The sequence below is a fragment of the Mastigoproctus giganteus genome, chromosome 14, assembly GCF_048544385.1.
Source record: "Mastigoproctus giganteus isolate SK-2022 chromosome 14, ASM4854438v1, whole genome shotgun sequence".
Lineage (NCBI taxonomy): Eukaryota > Metazoa > Arthropoda > Arachnida > Uropygi > Thelyphonidae > Mastigoproctus > Mastigoproctus giganteus.
The window spans coordinates 67,053,889-67,073,340 of record NC_143588.1 but is presented as its reverse complement, the minus strand read 5'-3'; the positions used below and the strand labels follow the sequence as shown (position 1 = coordinate 67,073,340).

At 37.1% G+C, this 19,452-nt stretch overlaps 1 protein-coding gene across 1 annotated transcript in view; it reads left to right on the top strand.

The window, feature by feature from the left end:
• The window catches only part of LOC150075189 (zinc finger protein 830), a 106,762-nt gene that overhangs the window by 14,802 nt on the left and 72,508 nt on the right, over positions 1-19,452 (top strand). The window contains exon 3 of the mRNA XM_090388393.1: positions 19,034-19,157. Within this exon, the coding sequence (XP_090244519.1) occupies positions 19,034-19,157 (124 nt within the window). The remainder of the gene's footprint in view (positions 1-19,033; positions 19,158-19,452) is intronic.

The window sequence follows — 19,452 nt, the reverse complement described above, 5'->3', positions numbered from 1 at the left end:
GGATTGAGCTCTAGGACTGCCAATTTTTGTGATTGAATAATGTCCATTTTTAAACATTCTAAACCACCTACAAGCTGTGCTTGGAAGTGTAGATTCACCGTATGCCTCTTTTAACATTTCATATACGCTTCTGCTGATATTTTCTTGAGACAGAAACAAAATCTGAGAGCAACATATTGTTCCTTGCATGTCACATACATTGTTATATAGGTGAAATTGAACAAGCATAAATGTGACCAACTGTCAAGGTCACACTGTGTACACAAGTCAACTGTGCAGTTGCTATGTGATACAGCATGGTTTGGTCTTAAGTTCCAGAGCACAGCTAGAAATAGCAAGTAGTTCATGAAAAATTATGATCATTCTTTATTGAATGGCCCTTTGTAATAACCATCTTTCCATGGTGTCTCTTCTCTAAATGCCCAATTGATCTGCTGTCCATTTTCATTCTATGTGGCTTGCCATACCAATATACCACTGCCTTTCATGTGAAGTGCTGATCTTAGGCAACTTGTGATGATTTACTTTTGCAGCACATAAGATCAGTACATTATGCAGCAAACTTTTTTATAATTTGCAAAATTGTATGCATGCAAAACTGAGGTTTGTCTATACTATAATGTTTCAAACATTATTTATTGAGTGTATACATGTAGTGTTTCTTTACCATTACCAATGTATAGGTAACATTTGAAATTTAGAAAAATCATTATCTGTACTGTCCCCTGTGTTCTGATGATATAATGAACTTAATGCAGGTTTCAAACTAAAACAAATAATTTTTAAAAAAATAATAAAACAGCCTACTGATAACATTCTTGATATCAAATGCCCATTGTTTAGCATTAACAAAGGCACATGATCCAAGAAAGCAAGCTTATATAGCATCAGCCAAAAAAAAAAAAAAACTTCTAATTTCACCCATCCACTCACTTCAGATGTTTGTCTAGTTCTGCCTTGAATCTATTTAAGCTATCAACTTCTACAATGACAGATGTAAGTTTGTTCCAGCAATCAACCACACACTGGGTAAAGTGATGGCAAACTTCCACACATCTATCCTACAACTGTCTTTCCTCAATTTGAATTTATGCCCTCTCAGGCAATTATTCTGAGCAAGAGGAAGAATCCCATCAACATTGAGCATGCTCAAACTATTCAAGGCTTTATACACCTCAATCATATCACCCCACAGGTATTCAACCTAAGACATTAGAGAAAGGAACCATTAGGTGCTAGTGATCATAGTATATTTCTATGGATTTTTTTAAAGATATAACTACTGTCAGTTAATGGGAAGGGATTTTAATTTTGAACAGGTGACTGTATTATTATTATTATTATTATTATAATTAGCCATATGGTGCAAGGAAGCCTAAGGCTTTTGCTGCACCAGCCAAAAAAAAAAAAATCCTGAGTTATCCTTGTGTGTGTATGTGTGTGTGAGAGAGAGTTAGAAATAGAAGAGAATCACCAAGAAAGAGAAGAAGAATGATGATATCCAGCTCGGGACCCTGGGTGTGCCAAGCCCATACTCACCAGGTGTGAGCCCCTGAGGTTGAATAGGCAGATGAATTTTAAAACTAAGACTACTTAGTCTTAGTTCATTTCATTGAGACCATCTGACATTGTTAACAACTGCAACTACTAAATTGGAAGTTTTCAGGGAAGTAATCATAAGCTACTAAGCATTTTATACCAAACAAAAAAATAGTGTTCCAGGTTTAGACTCAACTGGATGGCAAATGAACTTATGAGACTACTGGCAAAGAAGTAAAAAGAGATGGAATGATTATAAGGAGACACAAAAGCCTACAGTAAATATAAATTATCAATTAAGTCAATCAGGTAAGCATTAAAATAACAGTCAAGCCACTAAGGGGTAATTTGGCAAGATAAGACAGATTACAAAAGGTCTTTGTCTAAGAATGTGAAGAAAAGTAGAAAATAATTCTTTGGTAATGTTAACACTAGAAGAAAAAGGATAAACCACATCAGTCCAATAGATATGAATGACATAACTATTAATGATCCAGTTCCAGTTGTTGACAAACTGAATAAATATTTTGAATCTCTGCATTTACTTGCAAAGATTTTAGAGATAGGGATGTACCCGAATTATACTGAAATATAACTGGTAGCTAAATTATTTTGTGATAACTGAAAATCAATTGGTAAGAAATTGTTGAAGCTAAAAGTGAATAAGGCATCTGGGGTTGATGGAACTATCCAATTATATTAAAAGAAGCTGCAAAAGAGGTAAGCAAACCTTCAGCCATAATTATGAGAACACTTTTTGGATTCATGGAAGGCCCACTTGATATAAGTTCAAACTTACTGAAGGAATGTAGGATCATCTTTATAGAAATGCAGTTATAAGGTGGTTGCAGCACAGATTCAAGGGGAGATCTTATTCAACTAATCTGATTAGCTACGATGACACAGTAACAAAGGAACTGGATGCAAAAAAATGACATTGTTCCACATGAAAGACATGCACAAATTGGAGCAGTGTGCCATTGGTGACAAGTTATTGCTGTGAGTAAGGGGATAGTTGAATAGCAGAAGACGGAGTAGCCATTAATGGGCATTGTTCTTCTTGGACTAATGTTATTAGTGGAGTCCCTTAAGGTTTGCGGTGGTCCCCTTATTGCTTTCAGTATTTACTTCTGATATTGATGAAGACATATCAAGTTTAATGTCTAAATTTGTTGATTATACAAAGGTCAGCAGGGTGGTCAATGACAAGAACCTGGGTATGATAAACATAAGGTACTGCATACAGGTAGCAGTAATTGCAGGATGACATACCAGTTGGTTGGTACCACGCTCAGAATAATAAATACTGAAAACGATATGGGGTGGTCTCCTTCCTTATTGCTTTCAGTATTTACTTCTGATATTGATGAAGGCATATCAAGTTTAATGTCTAAGTTTGTTGATTATACAAAGGTCGGCAGGGTGGTGAATGACAAGAATCTTGGTATGCTACTACAACAAGGTCTAGAGAATCTATGCTGACGGGCCTAGAAGTGTAGTTGAGGTTTAACATTGATAAATGCAAGGTACTGCATACAGGTAGCAGTAATTCCAGGATGGCATGCCAGTTGGTTGGTACCACACTCAGAGTAGTGAAAAAAATCTAAAGATAATTGTAATGTTTGATGTTAAGTTCTCTGAGCAGTAAGTTAGGCTATTAGGACAGCTGATGGTGGTTCTATCAGTGATGAACATGAATTTTCCTCAGGGGACATGGAGGTGATTATTCCATTGTATAAAGTGATGGTTAGGCCACATCTTGAGTATTGCATACAAATTTGGAAGCTTCATTTTGAGAAAGGAAGATTTGGAAGCTTCATTTTACTTCATTTTAAGTATGTTGAAACGGGTATAGAGATGAGCAAAAATATTAATTAGCAGCACAAAAGGACACTTGTTATCAAGAGAGAGACTGCATTTCTTTAAAAATTTCAGTACTTGAAACCAGGCACTTGTGAGAAGACCCGATTTAAGTGTTTATCATTTAAATTGATTGAGTAAACTAAATTCCGAAGACAGCCTTACTTTTTCTCAGATGGCACACATAAGGGGACATGAATTTAAATTGAGAAAGGATGTTACATAATAAATGTACAAAAATTTGCTTTCAGCCAGAGAGTAATTGTTGTGAAAGCAGGAATTCAAAAGAGCAGTAGAAAGAAATATCACTCTAAATCAACAAGAAACAAGTTTAAAAAAGGAATTCTACATAGGAAATTAGAGTTGGAATTTTTGACAATGAAAAAAAACTATTAAAGCAAATTTATCTGTTGCTTAATTGTTTGGTATGACATTTTGAGCCAAATAAACATTACAAGCAAAGCCCTCTAAGAGATCAATTTGAATATGTCATAAGCTCTCTCCCTGCTTTCAGAATCAGTCAAACCATAAAAATTTCAGAACGGGTGATAAATTTAAATGCCTTCTAGACTCATGTTTCCCTATCTGTGGACTACTTATGGTCCACATAAGTTATGCAAGTAGTCCACGGGACTTAACAGTAAAACGGAGCTTTTCTGTAGTAGGCAACAATCCTGTTAACATTGATGGGAAATACAATTATACCTACTATATAACAAATTAATGTATACTATAGGCACATTAACATATATGTAGTATATATGCATATATTTAAAAAAATAGTTATGAATATACTCTATTTGCATGTTAGTATAATGTTTTTGTGTCTGTGGCTTCTGTCTCAAATATAAAAGTGGTCTGTATCTGAAAAAGGTAAGGTAATACTGTTCTGGATGATGCAAAAAAGTTGGCAGTTTAATTGGAAACTCAACCTGAATTTGAACAAACAGTAATTCACCCAAAAAGAGAATGTTTGATGATGAACATCAAGACAGAGTTGAGATGATAGAGAAGGAAAATTTTAGGATCCACTTCTTCAGCATTTTTAAACAGCAAAATCCAGTCATTGAAAGACAGGTTTGAGTTGATCATAAAGCACAACGATCAGTTACAATATGAATGTAGAAATTCCATTCCATATATAGAGTGGTCAGAAAGTCATCTCCATTATTGATTTATATGAAGAATTAAGAAATTTGTGAAACCATTTTGAAGACAGTTATTCTCATCTTACAATTCACGTGCTCAAACAATTTGATGGCATCACTGGCAAATCTTTTCATGCTGCTCAGAATTCTTGTAACATTACCAGTATTGGTGGTAATGTTACCTGCCTCTGTTTCATGATGACATGACTGGTTGGATGAGTTGAAAACCTTATCTATTGAACATGCCATTTCCAAGATTTAGAATTGAATGAAATGATCCAGAGAATTAGAGAGTTAAGGTCCAAAAAGGTTAATCATTGAAGCAGAAAATTTAATGAATATGTAACGATTAAGGCTACTTGTTTATTAAATTTAAATTAAATTTTTATTTTAAGATTTTAATAAAATGAACTGAATCAAAGGAACAATAAAATTATCAAAAAATTTATATTTTACTTTTGAATTGAAAAACCCTTTTCAGCTTATGACTGGGATGGGAGCTCAGAATGCGAAACTAAAGTTGGCTCAGGGTGCTTCTGTGTGGAAATTGGTAGGTTGAATAAATTTAAGGAAGGATTAGACATATTATTAGAGGAGATGGACAAATGATGGGGATAGTTTTATTTTATTTATTTATTATTTTTTGGATGATACTGTATAACTAGGGGTAATTGTGCAATCAGATATGAAATTCTCCGATCAGTGCAGATGTGCTACCAGGATAGCTCATGGGGTTTTGTCAATGATGTTCAAAAACTTTGCTAGTAGGGATAAGGAGGTGATTGTCCCTTTGTACAAAGCCATGGTTAGGCCACATCTAGAGTATTGTATACAGTTCTGTGGGTCTCACTTTAGGAAGGATATAGATCTGCTGGAATGGGTGCAGAGAAGGGCAACCAGATTGGTGAAGGGAACAAAAGGGTGCTCTTACCTAGAAAGGCTTCAGTTCTGTAGATAGCAGTGATGGAGACTAGGCACCTGCAGGCTGATCTGTTTGAGGAGGTGTTTGAGTGGATTGAGTAAGCTGAAGGGGAATGGGTATTCTTCCTCTTGCTGAAACTACACACATGAGGGGCCATAAATTTAAGTTGAGGAAGGATGGTAGCAGGATAGATGTGCAGAAGTTTATCTTCAGCCAGCGAGTGGTTGATTGTTGGAATAGGCTTCCATCTGTTGTTTTGGAAGTGGATGGTTTGAATAAATTCAAGGAAGAACTAGACAAATTCTTGGAGGGTAAGGAAGTGTGTTGTATGTGTTTTTTTTTCTTTTTTTTCTTCTGATGTTATATAAGCTTGCTTTCTTGCATTTGCCACTACTACTACTACTTACATGCCTTAAAACGATAACCTCTTGAATAGATCTAAAGACAAGTAACATGCTTGGTACAATTGGCAAAAAGACACCTATATGGAAAGCAATTTTTAATACATGAGCTACAGACCTTGGTAACTAGGTACCTTAGAGGAGACTTGATTGAGGTTTATAAAGCTGTGAGAGAGAGAGGGCAGGAAAGTGAATTAAGGTGAAATTTCACAGTATTAAGTGACACTTGAACAATAGGCTAAGGATGGGTGAAGTGTGTGTGTTTTTTTTTTTGCTGATATTAGCTTGCTTTCTTGCATGATTTGCCACTACTATTATCTATAAGCTTGCTTTTTTGCATGATTTGCCACTACTACTATCTATAAGCTTGCTTTCTTGCATCATTTTCCACTATTAAAACTATTAACTAGGCTTTGGATATATACACTAAAAACAGGCAAAATATGCAAAGAAATATTTCATGAACCCTGTTACATGTAGTATCATTTTCACCTTTATTACAATTAATTTTATCTATTAATTGAATTACAGTTTCTTTATATTTAGTATTTGAAAGTAACAAACTGCTAATTGAAAAGTCTTACAATAAGTATTATTTTATTTGGAATGATCTTTGCTACAATAAACAACAATACATTTTTCAATGTGGCCATTTTAAATCTATTACATTTATTGTCCAAAATCATTAAAAATCAGAAAATGATCTTTCCACATTGATAGAAGAAATTGGAGTAAGCTTAAAAATGTGAGCCTTTGAGGCCTCTACAAGAAATGGAATTTCCTGCTTATTTCCTGCAAAGTTATATATTTTTAAAATACAAAATCCAGAGGTTCTTTTTTTAAAACATAAGATTTATTTCTTATTTTGTTCCCTATCCCAGGGATGGTTGAAATTTCTAACTGAACTTTCTCTATCTCTTCAATTGTACTGCTTAGAGAAAGTCCCCATGCTTAAGATTGGTTATATAGCAGTGGTTCCCAAACTATTGAGATCTACAGACCCTTTCAAATATAAAAAAAAGTTTGCGGACCCCTATATATAACGTATGCATATGTTATATATATGTTATACATATGCATACATACATACATATGGTTGACTGCGCCTCCGTAGCCAGGTGGGAAGGAGCAGCAGTGCGTAGCACACGCTTCTTGATTAGACCGGGGTTCGAGCCCGTCACCACCAAATATGGAGAATGCGGAAAGGTCATGGAATGACCACCGTATATCCCGGAGCAATATGGCCTTAGTTGCTAATGCTCCTAAAAACCAAATAACACATATGGTTGACTACCGTTTCGCAGATCCCTGGTCTACAGATCCCGCTTTGGGAAATGCTGGGTTATGGAATTAAGCAATAAAGCAGATTGAGTCTTGATGAACAGCAAATGTTCTCTAACCAAAGAATCAGAAAGAATTGCTTAAGCAACATCAATACCTGCAGTATTCAAAGCATTGACAACTTTACTTTTTTTTATAGAATCAAAGCTACTGGCATAAAAGCAACTTTTATAATACATAGAGCAGCATCACTAACAAAAGTGTGGACTTTTCCATCGCGGGTCAATCCTTAGTCTGGCCATAACTACAAAGACTCATTCACAATCTTGCAATTGTGTAATAATTCACATTTTTGAGAACCTAACAAAAAAGAAATTGTGGATGAGAAGACCCCCACCTATTTTTCTCATACCACATGTGAAAACTGGATTGCTTAACTTATTGAAAGGGTTATTGCTGCTTACCAAGGCTAGACAAAGATCCTTTGAAAAGTCACTTTTCTCTTCTCTTGAGGTATGCAGCATGGTTAAAAGTGACTGATCTAGCATTCTTCCTTGTTTTTTTCTTTTTTTGACCACAATGTACAATGTTGTTTTTACACATTAGTCAATCTGGAATTCTTTCCTACATGGAATGTTCTTTCACAGACAACACAAAAAGAATCGGAAATAGAAAATAAACACATGATTGAGGCAATACGTGGAAGAAACGTTCCTAGAAAAAGGGCCGTGAGCTCGCCCACTGTCCGTTATGGGGAGATCAAATTAAGTGCTAATCTAAACGAAACAGTGCAGATTGCCTGTCTGCGTCCGTTACAGAGAATATCCGCTAGACAGAAGCTGAAAACACGTTAAAACCAATAGAGGAGAGTTGGGGGAATTTGAAAATGTCTGTTGTAGAGAGATGTCCGTTAAAGAGAGGTGTCCGTTAGGAGAAGTTTCACTGTATTTGGATTTCAGGAAAGCTTTTGACACTGTTGTGCATGGAAGACTATTGTACAAATTGGAGCAGAATGGTATTAAGGGTAAGTTGCTACAATGGATAAAAGGATTGTTGAGTGGGAGAATACACAGGGTGGTAATCAACGGGTGCTGCTCTTCTTGGACTAATGTTATTAGTGGAGTCCCACAGGGTTCGGTGTTGGGTCCACTGTTGTTTTGTATATTTATCAATGATATTGATGAAGGTATATCAGGCTTAGTGTCGAAGTTTGCAGATGATGCAAAGGTTGGCAGGGTTGTTAATGACAGTAATGGCAGTGTGCTACTGCAACAGGATCTAGAAAATTTGGGCAGATGGGCTAAGAAGTGGCAACTGAAGTTTAACCTTGACAAATGCAAAGTACTGCATATGGGTAGAAGTAACCCCAGAGAAATGTACCAACTGTGTGGTACTACACTTAAGGTGGTAGAAAATGAAAAAGACCTGGGAGTAATTGTGCAGTCAGATATGAAGTTTTCTGAGCAATGCAGACAGGCTGCCAGGGCACATCATGGGGTTTTGTCAATGATATATAGGAATTTTGCTAGCAGGGAAAAGGAGGTGATTGTCCCTCTGTATAAGGCAATGGTCAGGCCACACCTTGAGTACTGCGTACAGGTCTGGAGGCCTCATTTTAGGAAGGATGTAGATTTGCTTGAGCATGTACAGAGAAGGGCAACAAGATTGGTGAGGGGAATGAAGGGATCCTCTTATCAAGAGAGGCTTAAGTTCTGCAAATTGCAGTGGCTGGAGACTAGGCACCTGCGCAGTGATCTGATTGAGGTGTATAAGGCCTTGAATGGGTTGAGCACGCTGAATTCTGATGGGATTCTTCCACTTGTTCAGACTAAGAACCTAAGGGGGCATAAATTCAAATTGAGGAAAGACAGATATAGAATAGATGTGCGGAAATTTGCCTTTAGCCAGCAGGTGGTTAATTGCTGGAACAAACTTTCATCTGTCATTGTGGAAGTTGATAGGTTAAATAAATTTAAGGAGGAACTGGGCAGGCATTTGGAGGGAATGTTGTGATTTTTTTTTTTTTTTCTTTTTTTTGTCTGATGCTGCATGAGCTCATACACTTGCTTTCTTGCATCACATGCCAGTACTACTACTATTTCAGAAAAATGTTAGCAACATAAAAAAGAAACATGAAACAATTAATCTCTGCCATAGTTAAGTTTTTGGAGGCATTATTTGCATGAAACTTCAACATTTCAAATTAAACCAATATTTATAGAAAAACAGTTTTCAATTCACATATTCCAAATAAAAAAAATAAAATAAATTTTTATTAAATTCTGCTTGTATATGTATTGAATATTATAAACATGAAATAATAACATCAAATTATTCATATCCTTTTTTCCCCAAGGTTCTTCTGTTATTCACTACATGAAAATTTGCTGGGGTTAGCTGATTTACTGTTAGTGGCCACAAACTCTACCAAACTTTCTCTTATTTTCCATGATAATACCCACACAGGCAGGTGGTGAACTTTGAGAAGCGTTTGACTAGCCAAAAACATGCTATCGTGATGAAAATAAGTGTTTCACTACTAAATGAAAATTGCTGTGAAAAGATTAAATATTTTTCCACTGGGCCTGTCAGGCAATGTAGTACTACTGTTGGATTAAGAATTCTGCCGTTCTCTGATGGGCTTTGAACTCAAACTTCTCCAAATGATAAACTCACTATACTATCAATAAGGACAGTGCTCAAGTGAATAAACAGTACATCCATTTTCTTATTGCATTTCTTGTGACAATTTTTATAATATTAAAATATCTGTAATATACGTGGTAGATGACTTTCATCAACCGGTGAAATACCACCACTTTGCTTATTGGAGGCTTGAAGTGGTGAAACCCATGTTTAGTCTCTAGAGCAAAGTTTCCGGCATTCCCCTCCCCCCATACTTCTCCTTCAACTCATGCACGGTACTAAGTACTATAGGTTTTGATACCTTTCGTGTTTGGGGTTTTCATAAAAAAAAAAAAAAAAAAAATACAAGTTTTGAATATTATTTTCAGCCAGTGTCTTACGAAACCTTCATTCAGTACTTTGAATGTTTTTAAACTCTGAAGTTAGAAGTTAAAAACATATATAGAACTAAAAGTTTCATCTTTTTCCTGAAGGGATTGATTTGGACACCCCATTTCTTAAACTGAGTTCTGCAGAACACTGCCCCGAGTGCCAAGTGTTTCTAGTGATCAGGCGATTTCTAGAGTGATATATTTTTCTACAGTTTAAAGCAAATTCGCTACTGTATATATATATAGTTTCTGAAAAGTATCACGCAAAAGTTCCGAAGGAAGGAAAGCTACCTTTCTTTTATTTATATCCTAGTCCTACTAACCACTAATCTGCTTCCACTTGGTGGAAGCAGATTATTGGTCACTAGGTGGCACCGCTCCTGCCTCCCCATGGCGGGGCCGGAAACCTGGGAGGAAAATCTCTCACTCCCAGGGCTAAAGGGAGCAAACATGAATGATCCAAATATCACAATCACAGATCCCAAAGATCTGACTCCTTTGATTTGGAAAAATGAGGATAATGAGACAAATGTAACCAAAAGACAAAAAAGCGACATGCCATTACTTCATGCACCTACTTTTCTAGACCTTCATTCAACATCAGAACAGCCATTAGGAAAATTGTCACCATTTGTCATCCAGAAATGTCTAGAAAGTGTGGCTGGAACACCCAAAAATGTCAAGCTGCTGAAATCAGGCAAAATTCTAGTCAAGACAGCTAATGCAAAACATGCTGAAAGACTGCTTCAGATGAGAACTTTTGGTGGGATCCTGGTAACAGTCTCTCCCCATAATAGCCTAAACACATCAAAAGGAGTAATTTCTGAATGGGACCTTATTAGTGTCTCAGAAGAAGAAATTAAAAATGAGCTGAAGATCAAGGTCTCATAGCTGTGAGAAGGATTAAAGTTACTAGAGATGTGATACTTACTCCAACCAGAAATCTCATACTGACCTTTAACACTCCCAAACCACCTACATTGGTGAAGGCGGGTATCTAAATTGTAACATCAGCCCATACATTCCGAATCCTCTCCGCTGCTTTAAATGCCAAAAGTATAGTTATTCACAAATGGCATGCCGTGGAGTTACTTTCTGTTCTAACTGTGGATATCAGGATCACACCAATCAGAACTGTCCAGCCGAGCAAAAGTGTCCAAACTGTAAGGGGGACCATTCTGCCTATTCCAAAAACTGTGAATATTGGAAAAGAGAAAAACAGATACAAAAATATAAAGTGGAACATTGTGCGACATACCAAGAAGCCAAGAGAACTGTACTCCCGACTATCATAAACAGACCTTCCTATGCACATGTCATAAAAAATTGCCATAAAATAGAGACTGAAACAGATTTCACGATTCATCCAAAGAAGTCCATTTTAGACTGGGCACGAGCATTACTTATAACATCCCAGCCAAAACAAAGAGAGAGAACCTCACAAACACACCACTATCTGTATTTCCCGATGCAATATACTCAGAAATGAAAGCCCCTTAAGAAAAACATAATGTCGTAAACCAAATGTCAAAAGAACAAATGGACACAGAAGCGACCAATCAAGCAGATGAATCAGTACTAGTTTTTTGCAGAAGATGATATGGATAACGGTCAACCATATTTTCCAAAAAAAAAAAACCTAAGTTAGAAAAGATCAAAACGATGTCTAGAAAACAGTCTGACACATTCTCCAAAACCAAATAAAGGGAACTATAATCCAGTGGAACTGCAGAGGATTTCGCACAAATATATACGTCATATTAGCATTAGTAGAGGCATATGATGCAAGAAAGCAAGCTTATGCAGCATCAGCCAAAAAAACACTTCCATTTCACCTGTCCGTTCGTTTGAGATACCTGCCCAGCTGAGCCTTAAATTAATTTAGGCTATCAACTTCCACAACAAGGAATGGAAGTCTGTTCCACCAACCAACTACCCGCTGGCTAAAGGCAAATTTCCGCACATCTGTCTTTCCTCAATCTGAATTTATGCCCTCTCAGGTGATTATTCTGAGCAAGAGGAAGAATCCCATTGACATTGAACATGCTCAAACCATTCAAGGCTTTATACACCTCTATCAGATCACCTCGCCGGTGCCTAGTCTCCAGACACTGTAATTTGCAAAACTTAAGCCTTTCTTCATAAGAGCAACCCTTTGTTCCATTCACTAATCTTGTTGCCCTTCTCTGTACTTGTTCCAGCAGCTCTACATCCTTCTTGAAATGAGGCCTCCAGACCTGTATACAGTACTCAAGGTGTGGCCTGACCATTGCCTTATATAAGGGAATAATCACCTCCTTATTCCTAGTAGAAAAATTCCTGTATATCATTGACAAGACACCATGAGCTACTCTTGCAGCCCATCTGCACTGCTCAGAGAACTTCATATCTGCCTGCACAATTACCCCCAGGTCCTTTTCATTCTCTACCACTCTCAGTGTAGTACCACAGAGTTGATACATTGCTCTGGGGTTCATCATCATCATCAGCCATTTTCAATCCACTGCAGAATGAAGGCCTCTCCAGCAACTTTCCAGTTCCTTCTGTTTTGAGCACTGGCCATCCATTTACTACTCAAAAACTCATGCATTTCATCTATCCATCTCCGCCTTTGTCTTCCAGGTTTTCTTCTAGCTCCTCTTGGGTACCATTCTGTTATTTTCTTAGTCCATCTGTCATCATGTCTTCGAGCTATGTGTCCTGCCCAAGACCATTTTAGTTCTTTAGTTTTAATAAGAATGTCCTTTACTTGAGTTTGCTGCCTAATCCATGTGTTTCTCTTCTTATATAACAGTCTGATTCCCAATATAATTCGTTCCATTCTTCGCTGTGTAGTTCTTAGCTTCTCTTCCATTCTTTTGGTGAGTGCCCAAGTTTCACTTCCATAAGTCATGGTGGGGAGTATACATTGATTCATTATTTTATGTTTCAGACAAACTGGGATATTGCTCTTCAGTATGTGACTATATTTCTTGAATGCTATCCATCCAAAATTTATTCTTCTCTTGACTTCCAACCATTTATCATTATGACAGCTAATAACTTGTCCCAGATAAGTATATGACTCCACCTTTTCAATTACTGCTCCTTCAATCATTATTTCCCTTTCCGTGGCATACTTGTTCATCATTACTTTTGTTTTAGCCATATTCATCTTTAGTCCAAAATCCTTACTAGCTGTGCATAACTGATTAAGATTTTCCTCTAATTCTTTGGGATCGTGGCTTATGACCACAATGTCATCTGCAAATCGTAAATGGTTTAGGTACTCTCCGTTCACATTGACTCCTTTCTGCGACCAGTCTAATCTTCTGAAAGCTTCCTCAAGGGCAGCAGTAAACAGCTTCGGAGATATTGTGTCTCCTTGTTGAACTCCTTTCTCGATTTTAAATTTGCTACTGTCTTTGTCTAGTCTAATAAAGGAGGTAGCACTCTCATATATTTTCTTCAAAATCATAATATATGGAGTATCTATGCCTTGTCTTTCCAGTGCCCGAAACATTGCCTTATGTTGTATGGAGTCAAATGCCTTTTCATAATCCACAAATGCCAGGCATAATGGTGTTTTATATTCATTTGCTTTCTCCATTAGCTGTGATATTACGTGAAGGTGATCCGTAGTTGAGAATCCTGTCCTAAAGCCAGCTTGCTCTTTCGGTTGATTCTCATCAAGTATTCTTTCTAATCTGTTAGTAATGACCCTTGTGAACAACTTGTAGATATGGGATAACAAGCTAATTCGTCTATAATTTCCAATTTCTGATTTATCTCCTTTCTTATGCAGCAAAACTATGATTGCATTATTCCACTGCTTAGGCATCACACCTTTTCTAATGCACTTTGTGAAGAACCTTGCCAGTTTTTGAGTTATGTCTCTTCCTCCCAATTTTAACAACTCTACAGTAACTTCATCTTCCCCCGGGGCTTTCCGATTCTTCATTTTCTTCAATGCATGTTCTGCCTCATCAGGAAGAATATCGGGTATGTTGTATGTGTTGCTACTTTGCAATCCATGTTCCTCACTGCTGGTATCATTCCCTCGCTCCTTGTATAATTCTCTATAGTAGTCTTCTGCTATTTGAATTATGCCTTCTCTGCTGTTTATAAGTACACCATCGCTATTCTTCAGTTTCAGTATCATTTGTCTTTCTGTATTACTGCTCATGGCTGCTGATTTAAATCCTTTGTTTTCCCTTAATGCTTGTTCTACTTTTCTTTTGTTAAATCTTATGTCCTCTCTGAGTCTCTTTCTAATGGCTTTGCATAACTCAGTATACTCAATTTTCTCCCTGTCAGTGTTTTTCTTGCTCTTCATTTGTCGTCTTTGGTTCATCATGACAAGTGTTTCTTGACTAATTTTTTCTTCTTTGGATTTCTGTTTCCCTATAGGTTTCTTGGGCTTTATCACTTTCAGAAAGTTGTAATATTCCTCGTCGATATCTTGGTCCTGAGCAGTCTGCAGAAGCTCAAACCTGTTCTTAAGTTCCAGTACATACTGCTTTTTCTCCTCCTCTGTTATTTCAAAGACCTTTGTATTATTTACTCGAGTCAGTTTTTTCCTTTCCTTTCCTACATCTATATCAAGTGTACATCTTACCATTCTGTGATCACTTCCAACATTTACCTTATTCAGGACGGTAACATCATTCACAATATATCTTCTGTTAGTGAGGATGAAGTCGATTTCATTAGTTGTTAATCCATTTGGACTCTTCCATGTCCACTTTCTGTTCACCCTTTTCTTGAAAAAAGTGTTCATTACTGACAGTCCTTGAAATTCTGCAAATTCCACAAGTCTTTCACCTCTTTTATTTCTTTCACCAATTCCAAAATTTCCTATAGTTCCTCTTTCTGCGCTGTTTTGCTTTTTTCCAACCTTAGCATTGAAGTCCCCCATAATAATAGTGTAGTGGGTTTTCTGCTCATCTAGAAGACTCAATTTCAGTGTACATTTCTTCAACCTCTTCATCATCATGGCTCGATGTTGGTGCATAAATCATTATAATCTTTAGCTTGTACCTCTTAGAAATCTTGAATATTAGTCGTCAAGACTAATATTCAAGATTCAAGACCCTTGGTCTTGAATTCAATATTCAAGACCCTTGGTGATGTACTTTTGAATTCCAAAATGTTGTTTTTAAAATCTTTATGGACCAGAAACCCAACTCCACCTTCACTCCTTTCACTGTTTCCATTGGTGTACAGCAGATTTCCACTTGATAAACTTATAAGTGATTCATTTCTTCTTCTTGTTTCAGCCAAACCGATGATATTCCAATTCACATTTTCTAATTCCTTTTCCAGCTCTAATATCCTGTCTTCACCGATGAGTGATCGTACATTATAACAGGCCAAGTTCAATTTCCGTGCATGGCAGCCTGGTCGTACCCAGAGATTCTTAGCACCCTCTGCTTCCACTCTGATCCTCTCCCTGCCGTAAGAGGGAGAGTGAAAGCTGCTGGGGACTGAGGGCCATTTGTATTGTTGTGGTCTCATTGCTGGAGGGTTTGGTCTTTTCCTCTTCACGCTGACCAGGCGTCTTGAAGAGAACCACTCTACACGTTCGTTGCCACCTAAGTGACGTAACAGGGCTTACCATCGAGAAGGTGTGCATGAGTGGATTTTAGGGAGGCAGGCCAACCGGACTTCTCCTAAATCTTCTGTAATAGAGAGATATTGGATCCATCAGTGTTTTAGGCTGAGTGTCTGATAACACACAGGATACCTGTTCCCCTCTAAGCCCCTGGGGTTGCTGTTTGTCAATTTTAAACTTCATTTGCCACCTCTCAGCCCATCTGCTCATCCTTTCCAGATTCTCTTGCAGCAGCATAGCATCAGTAGTGTCCTTAACAACACTGCCAACCTTTGTATCGTCACTTGGACATTAAGCTTGAATATACCATCATCAACAATATCATTTATAAATACAGAAAACAATAATGGACCCAACACTGAACCCTGAGGGACTCCATTAATAACATTAGTCGACAATGAACAGTGTCCATCTATTACCACTCTGTCTTCTCCCCCTCAACCATCCCTTTATCCATAGCAGCAATTGGCCTCCAATGCCACACTGCTCCAATTTATGCAGCAGTCTTCCACATGCAACAGTATCAAAAGCCTTTCTAAGATCCAAGTATATAATATCAAAGTTATTCCCTGCATCCAGTTCTTTTGTGACTGCATCATAGTATCCAATCAAGTTGGTCAGGCAAGACTTCCCCTTAACAAAACCATGCTGTGACTGAGCTATAACTGAAGTCTTGTCTAAATGATCCTGCAGTGCTTCTTTAACCAGTGCCTCCATTAATTTTCCTGGAACAGAAGTTAAGCTCACAGGTCTATAATTACTTGTGTCAGCCTTTGATCCTCCTTTGTGAATTGGGGTCACATTTGCACATTTCCAGTCTATGGGTACCTCCCCTGAGTCCAAGGAAGCTCTCATAATTATGGCTAATGGTTTGCTTACTTCCTTTGCTGCCTCCTTTAATATAACTGGATAGATCCCATCCACCCCAGGTGCCTTTCTTGTGTTTATCTTCAACAATTTCTCCTCCACTTTACTCTCAGTTATTACAAGATTCTCTAGCTTACTGCTAGAGTTGAATACACCTCTGGCATTCTCCTCGCTGAATAACTCCTCATGTGTGAATGTCGATGCAAAATATTCATTTAGTTTGTTAGCTGCCTGAGCAGGATCATCAACAGTTGAACCATCGATATCAACTGGACCAATCTGATTCATCCCTTTCCTTCTAGAGTTTACATAAGTAAAGAACTCTTTGCTGTTTTTCTTTCCATCCCTTGCCAAAGATTTCTCGTAATCTGCCTTCGCCTGCCTAACCTCCTTTGTAACTTGGTTACAGATCACCGTATATCTATCATAGGCTTCTGTGTCACATGTTAATTTATATGTATCCCATGCATTTTTCTCTCTGCCATATGTCTCATTAGTTCATCTGACATCCATTTAGGCCTAAACCTTGACCAATATTTTTTAGTTGGTATGTAAAGCCTAGTAACTTCCAAGATAAGTTCTTTGAATGCTTCCCATTTTGAATTTGCTGTTGGAAACATCATCAGTTGGTCCCACTGTATAGAATTTAAATACTGTCTCAGACCATCGTAGTCACCTTTATGAGCCGCCTCCGCAGCCTGGTGGGAAGAAGCACCAGTACGTAGCACACGCTTCTTGATTAGACTGAGGTTCGAGCTAGTCACCACCAAATACTGAGGATGCGGAAAGGTCAGGGAATGACCACAGCATATCCCGGAGCAATATGACCTTACTTGCTAATGCTCCTAAAAAAAACCAAATAAAATAACAATCGCCTTTATGAAAGCAAGAACCCTTCCCTTTACCCCTGATGGTAGTTACCTCTATGAGTAAGTCCCACTTCAGCACACTGTGATCACTGCCACCTAGTGGTTCCTTTATCTGCAGATTCATAATGCATGAAGAATCACTGCTGATAATCAGATCAAGAGTATTACTCCCTCTAGTTGCCTCCCAAACATGCTTATATAGAAAACAATCATCCGATAAATCCACAAAAGCTTTGCTAGTGTGTGAGTGACCGACCCACAAATTCCAGTCAATTATCGGGGAAATTAATATCCCCCATTATAAGACTCTCTGATTTACTGGCGCACTCTATTTCTCTGTACAGTTTCTTATTATACTCATCAGAGTCATTAGGCCTATAGCACACTCCTACTCTCAATTTTGATCTCCCAATGCTTATGTCACACCAAACTGACTCGACACTGTGCTGTCCAGCGATGTCGACTGGCTTCACTTCCCTTGATTTTATGTGTTTCTTAATTAACATTAAAGCATAATCCCTCCTCCCTTCCTATCATGTCTATCCTTTCTGTACACATTGTACTCCCCAAATTCCAGTTCTGCATTCTTATATCTGTGTGACACCACGTCTCTGATAACCCAACAATATCTATCTTTGATGCTTTGAGTAATACCTCAAATTCATCAAATTTATTTACCAAACTCCTAGCATTGGTGTACACGCAAGTATACATGTACCTGTTCCTATTCTTAGCTACCCTAACATAACCCATGTGTTTACTTGTACCGCAGTGACTCCCAGCAGTCTCTGAAATATCCTGCATCTTGTTTTCCAGGCTGCTGCTCATTCCAATAGAAGCAGTGTAAGAATCACTTTCACCTCTGTCAATGGCTACTGTTAATCTATTAGTCCTTGTATCCCCCCCAATCTAGCAGTTTTCCGACCCACCTAACACTGCCTCGATAGCATCAGCAAACATTCTTGCACCCTTTCTATTTAAGTGTATCCCATCCCTGTAGAAGCAGTCTCTCCTGTAGGCAACATTTCTCTGTAAAGAGAAGTATAATGCTACTTATTAGTAATGTGGCATCTTCTCCCAAATGTTTTAGATATTTACTCTCACTTCATCAGTATACAGCATCTGAAATCCTCAGTGATGATTTAAATTCACAAGATGAGAATTGTTTCAAAAGATGTGAAAACTTAAGTTTTCAAAATTGAGGTAATTAATACTGTTGCTAAAACACAACTGAATGTAATTTCACATTTTGACTATAATAGGACTTGTGTTCATATTTTATGCACCTGGTAAGTTGATTAATTTATGCTTATTTTTACGCAAACGTTTTTACTTAAAGCTAATTGAGCTTGTTTCATATAAAGTGATACAATACATATAAATGTATACAGTATATATATATATATATATAATGGCAGATATTTCATAGTTGTATAGGTTCCAGATTTAGATGAGAGTAAAAATTATGTTATTTTTTGTTGGTTTCATATATATTGGATTAACTTTGTTTTTCTGTTTGCCCCCACCCCACCCCAGAGTCTAGAATTATTAAGGAGACAAAAAGAAACAAAAACAGATTCAAAGTCTTTTGTTGTTAATAAAAAGAGAAAAGCAGAATTGGACTCCACTCTACAGGAATTAAATACAAAATGTTCCAGAGGTAATTTTTATTTTAATATTTTGATTGAAGTATATTTCAGTTACCTCAATTATTAGATATTTGATTTTTTATTAAAAATTTTACATTGAAACAGTTTCATAGTGTGGACATCTTATAGAGATAAATTCTTTAATTAGAGCTGTATGATAATTTTTATGTTACTTAGACGATCAAAAGTTATAAAACTAGAACAACAAATAGATATTTTATATCTGTTTGTTGTTCTATTAAATAATCAGATATGTCGTGCATATCTGGTTATTTAATATACTGTATTACTTTGATAATGATACTG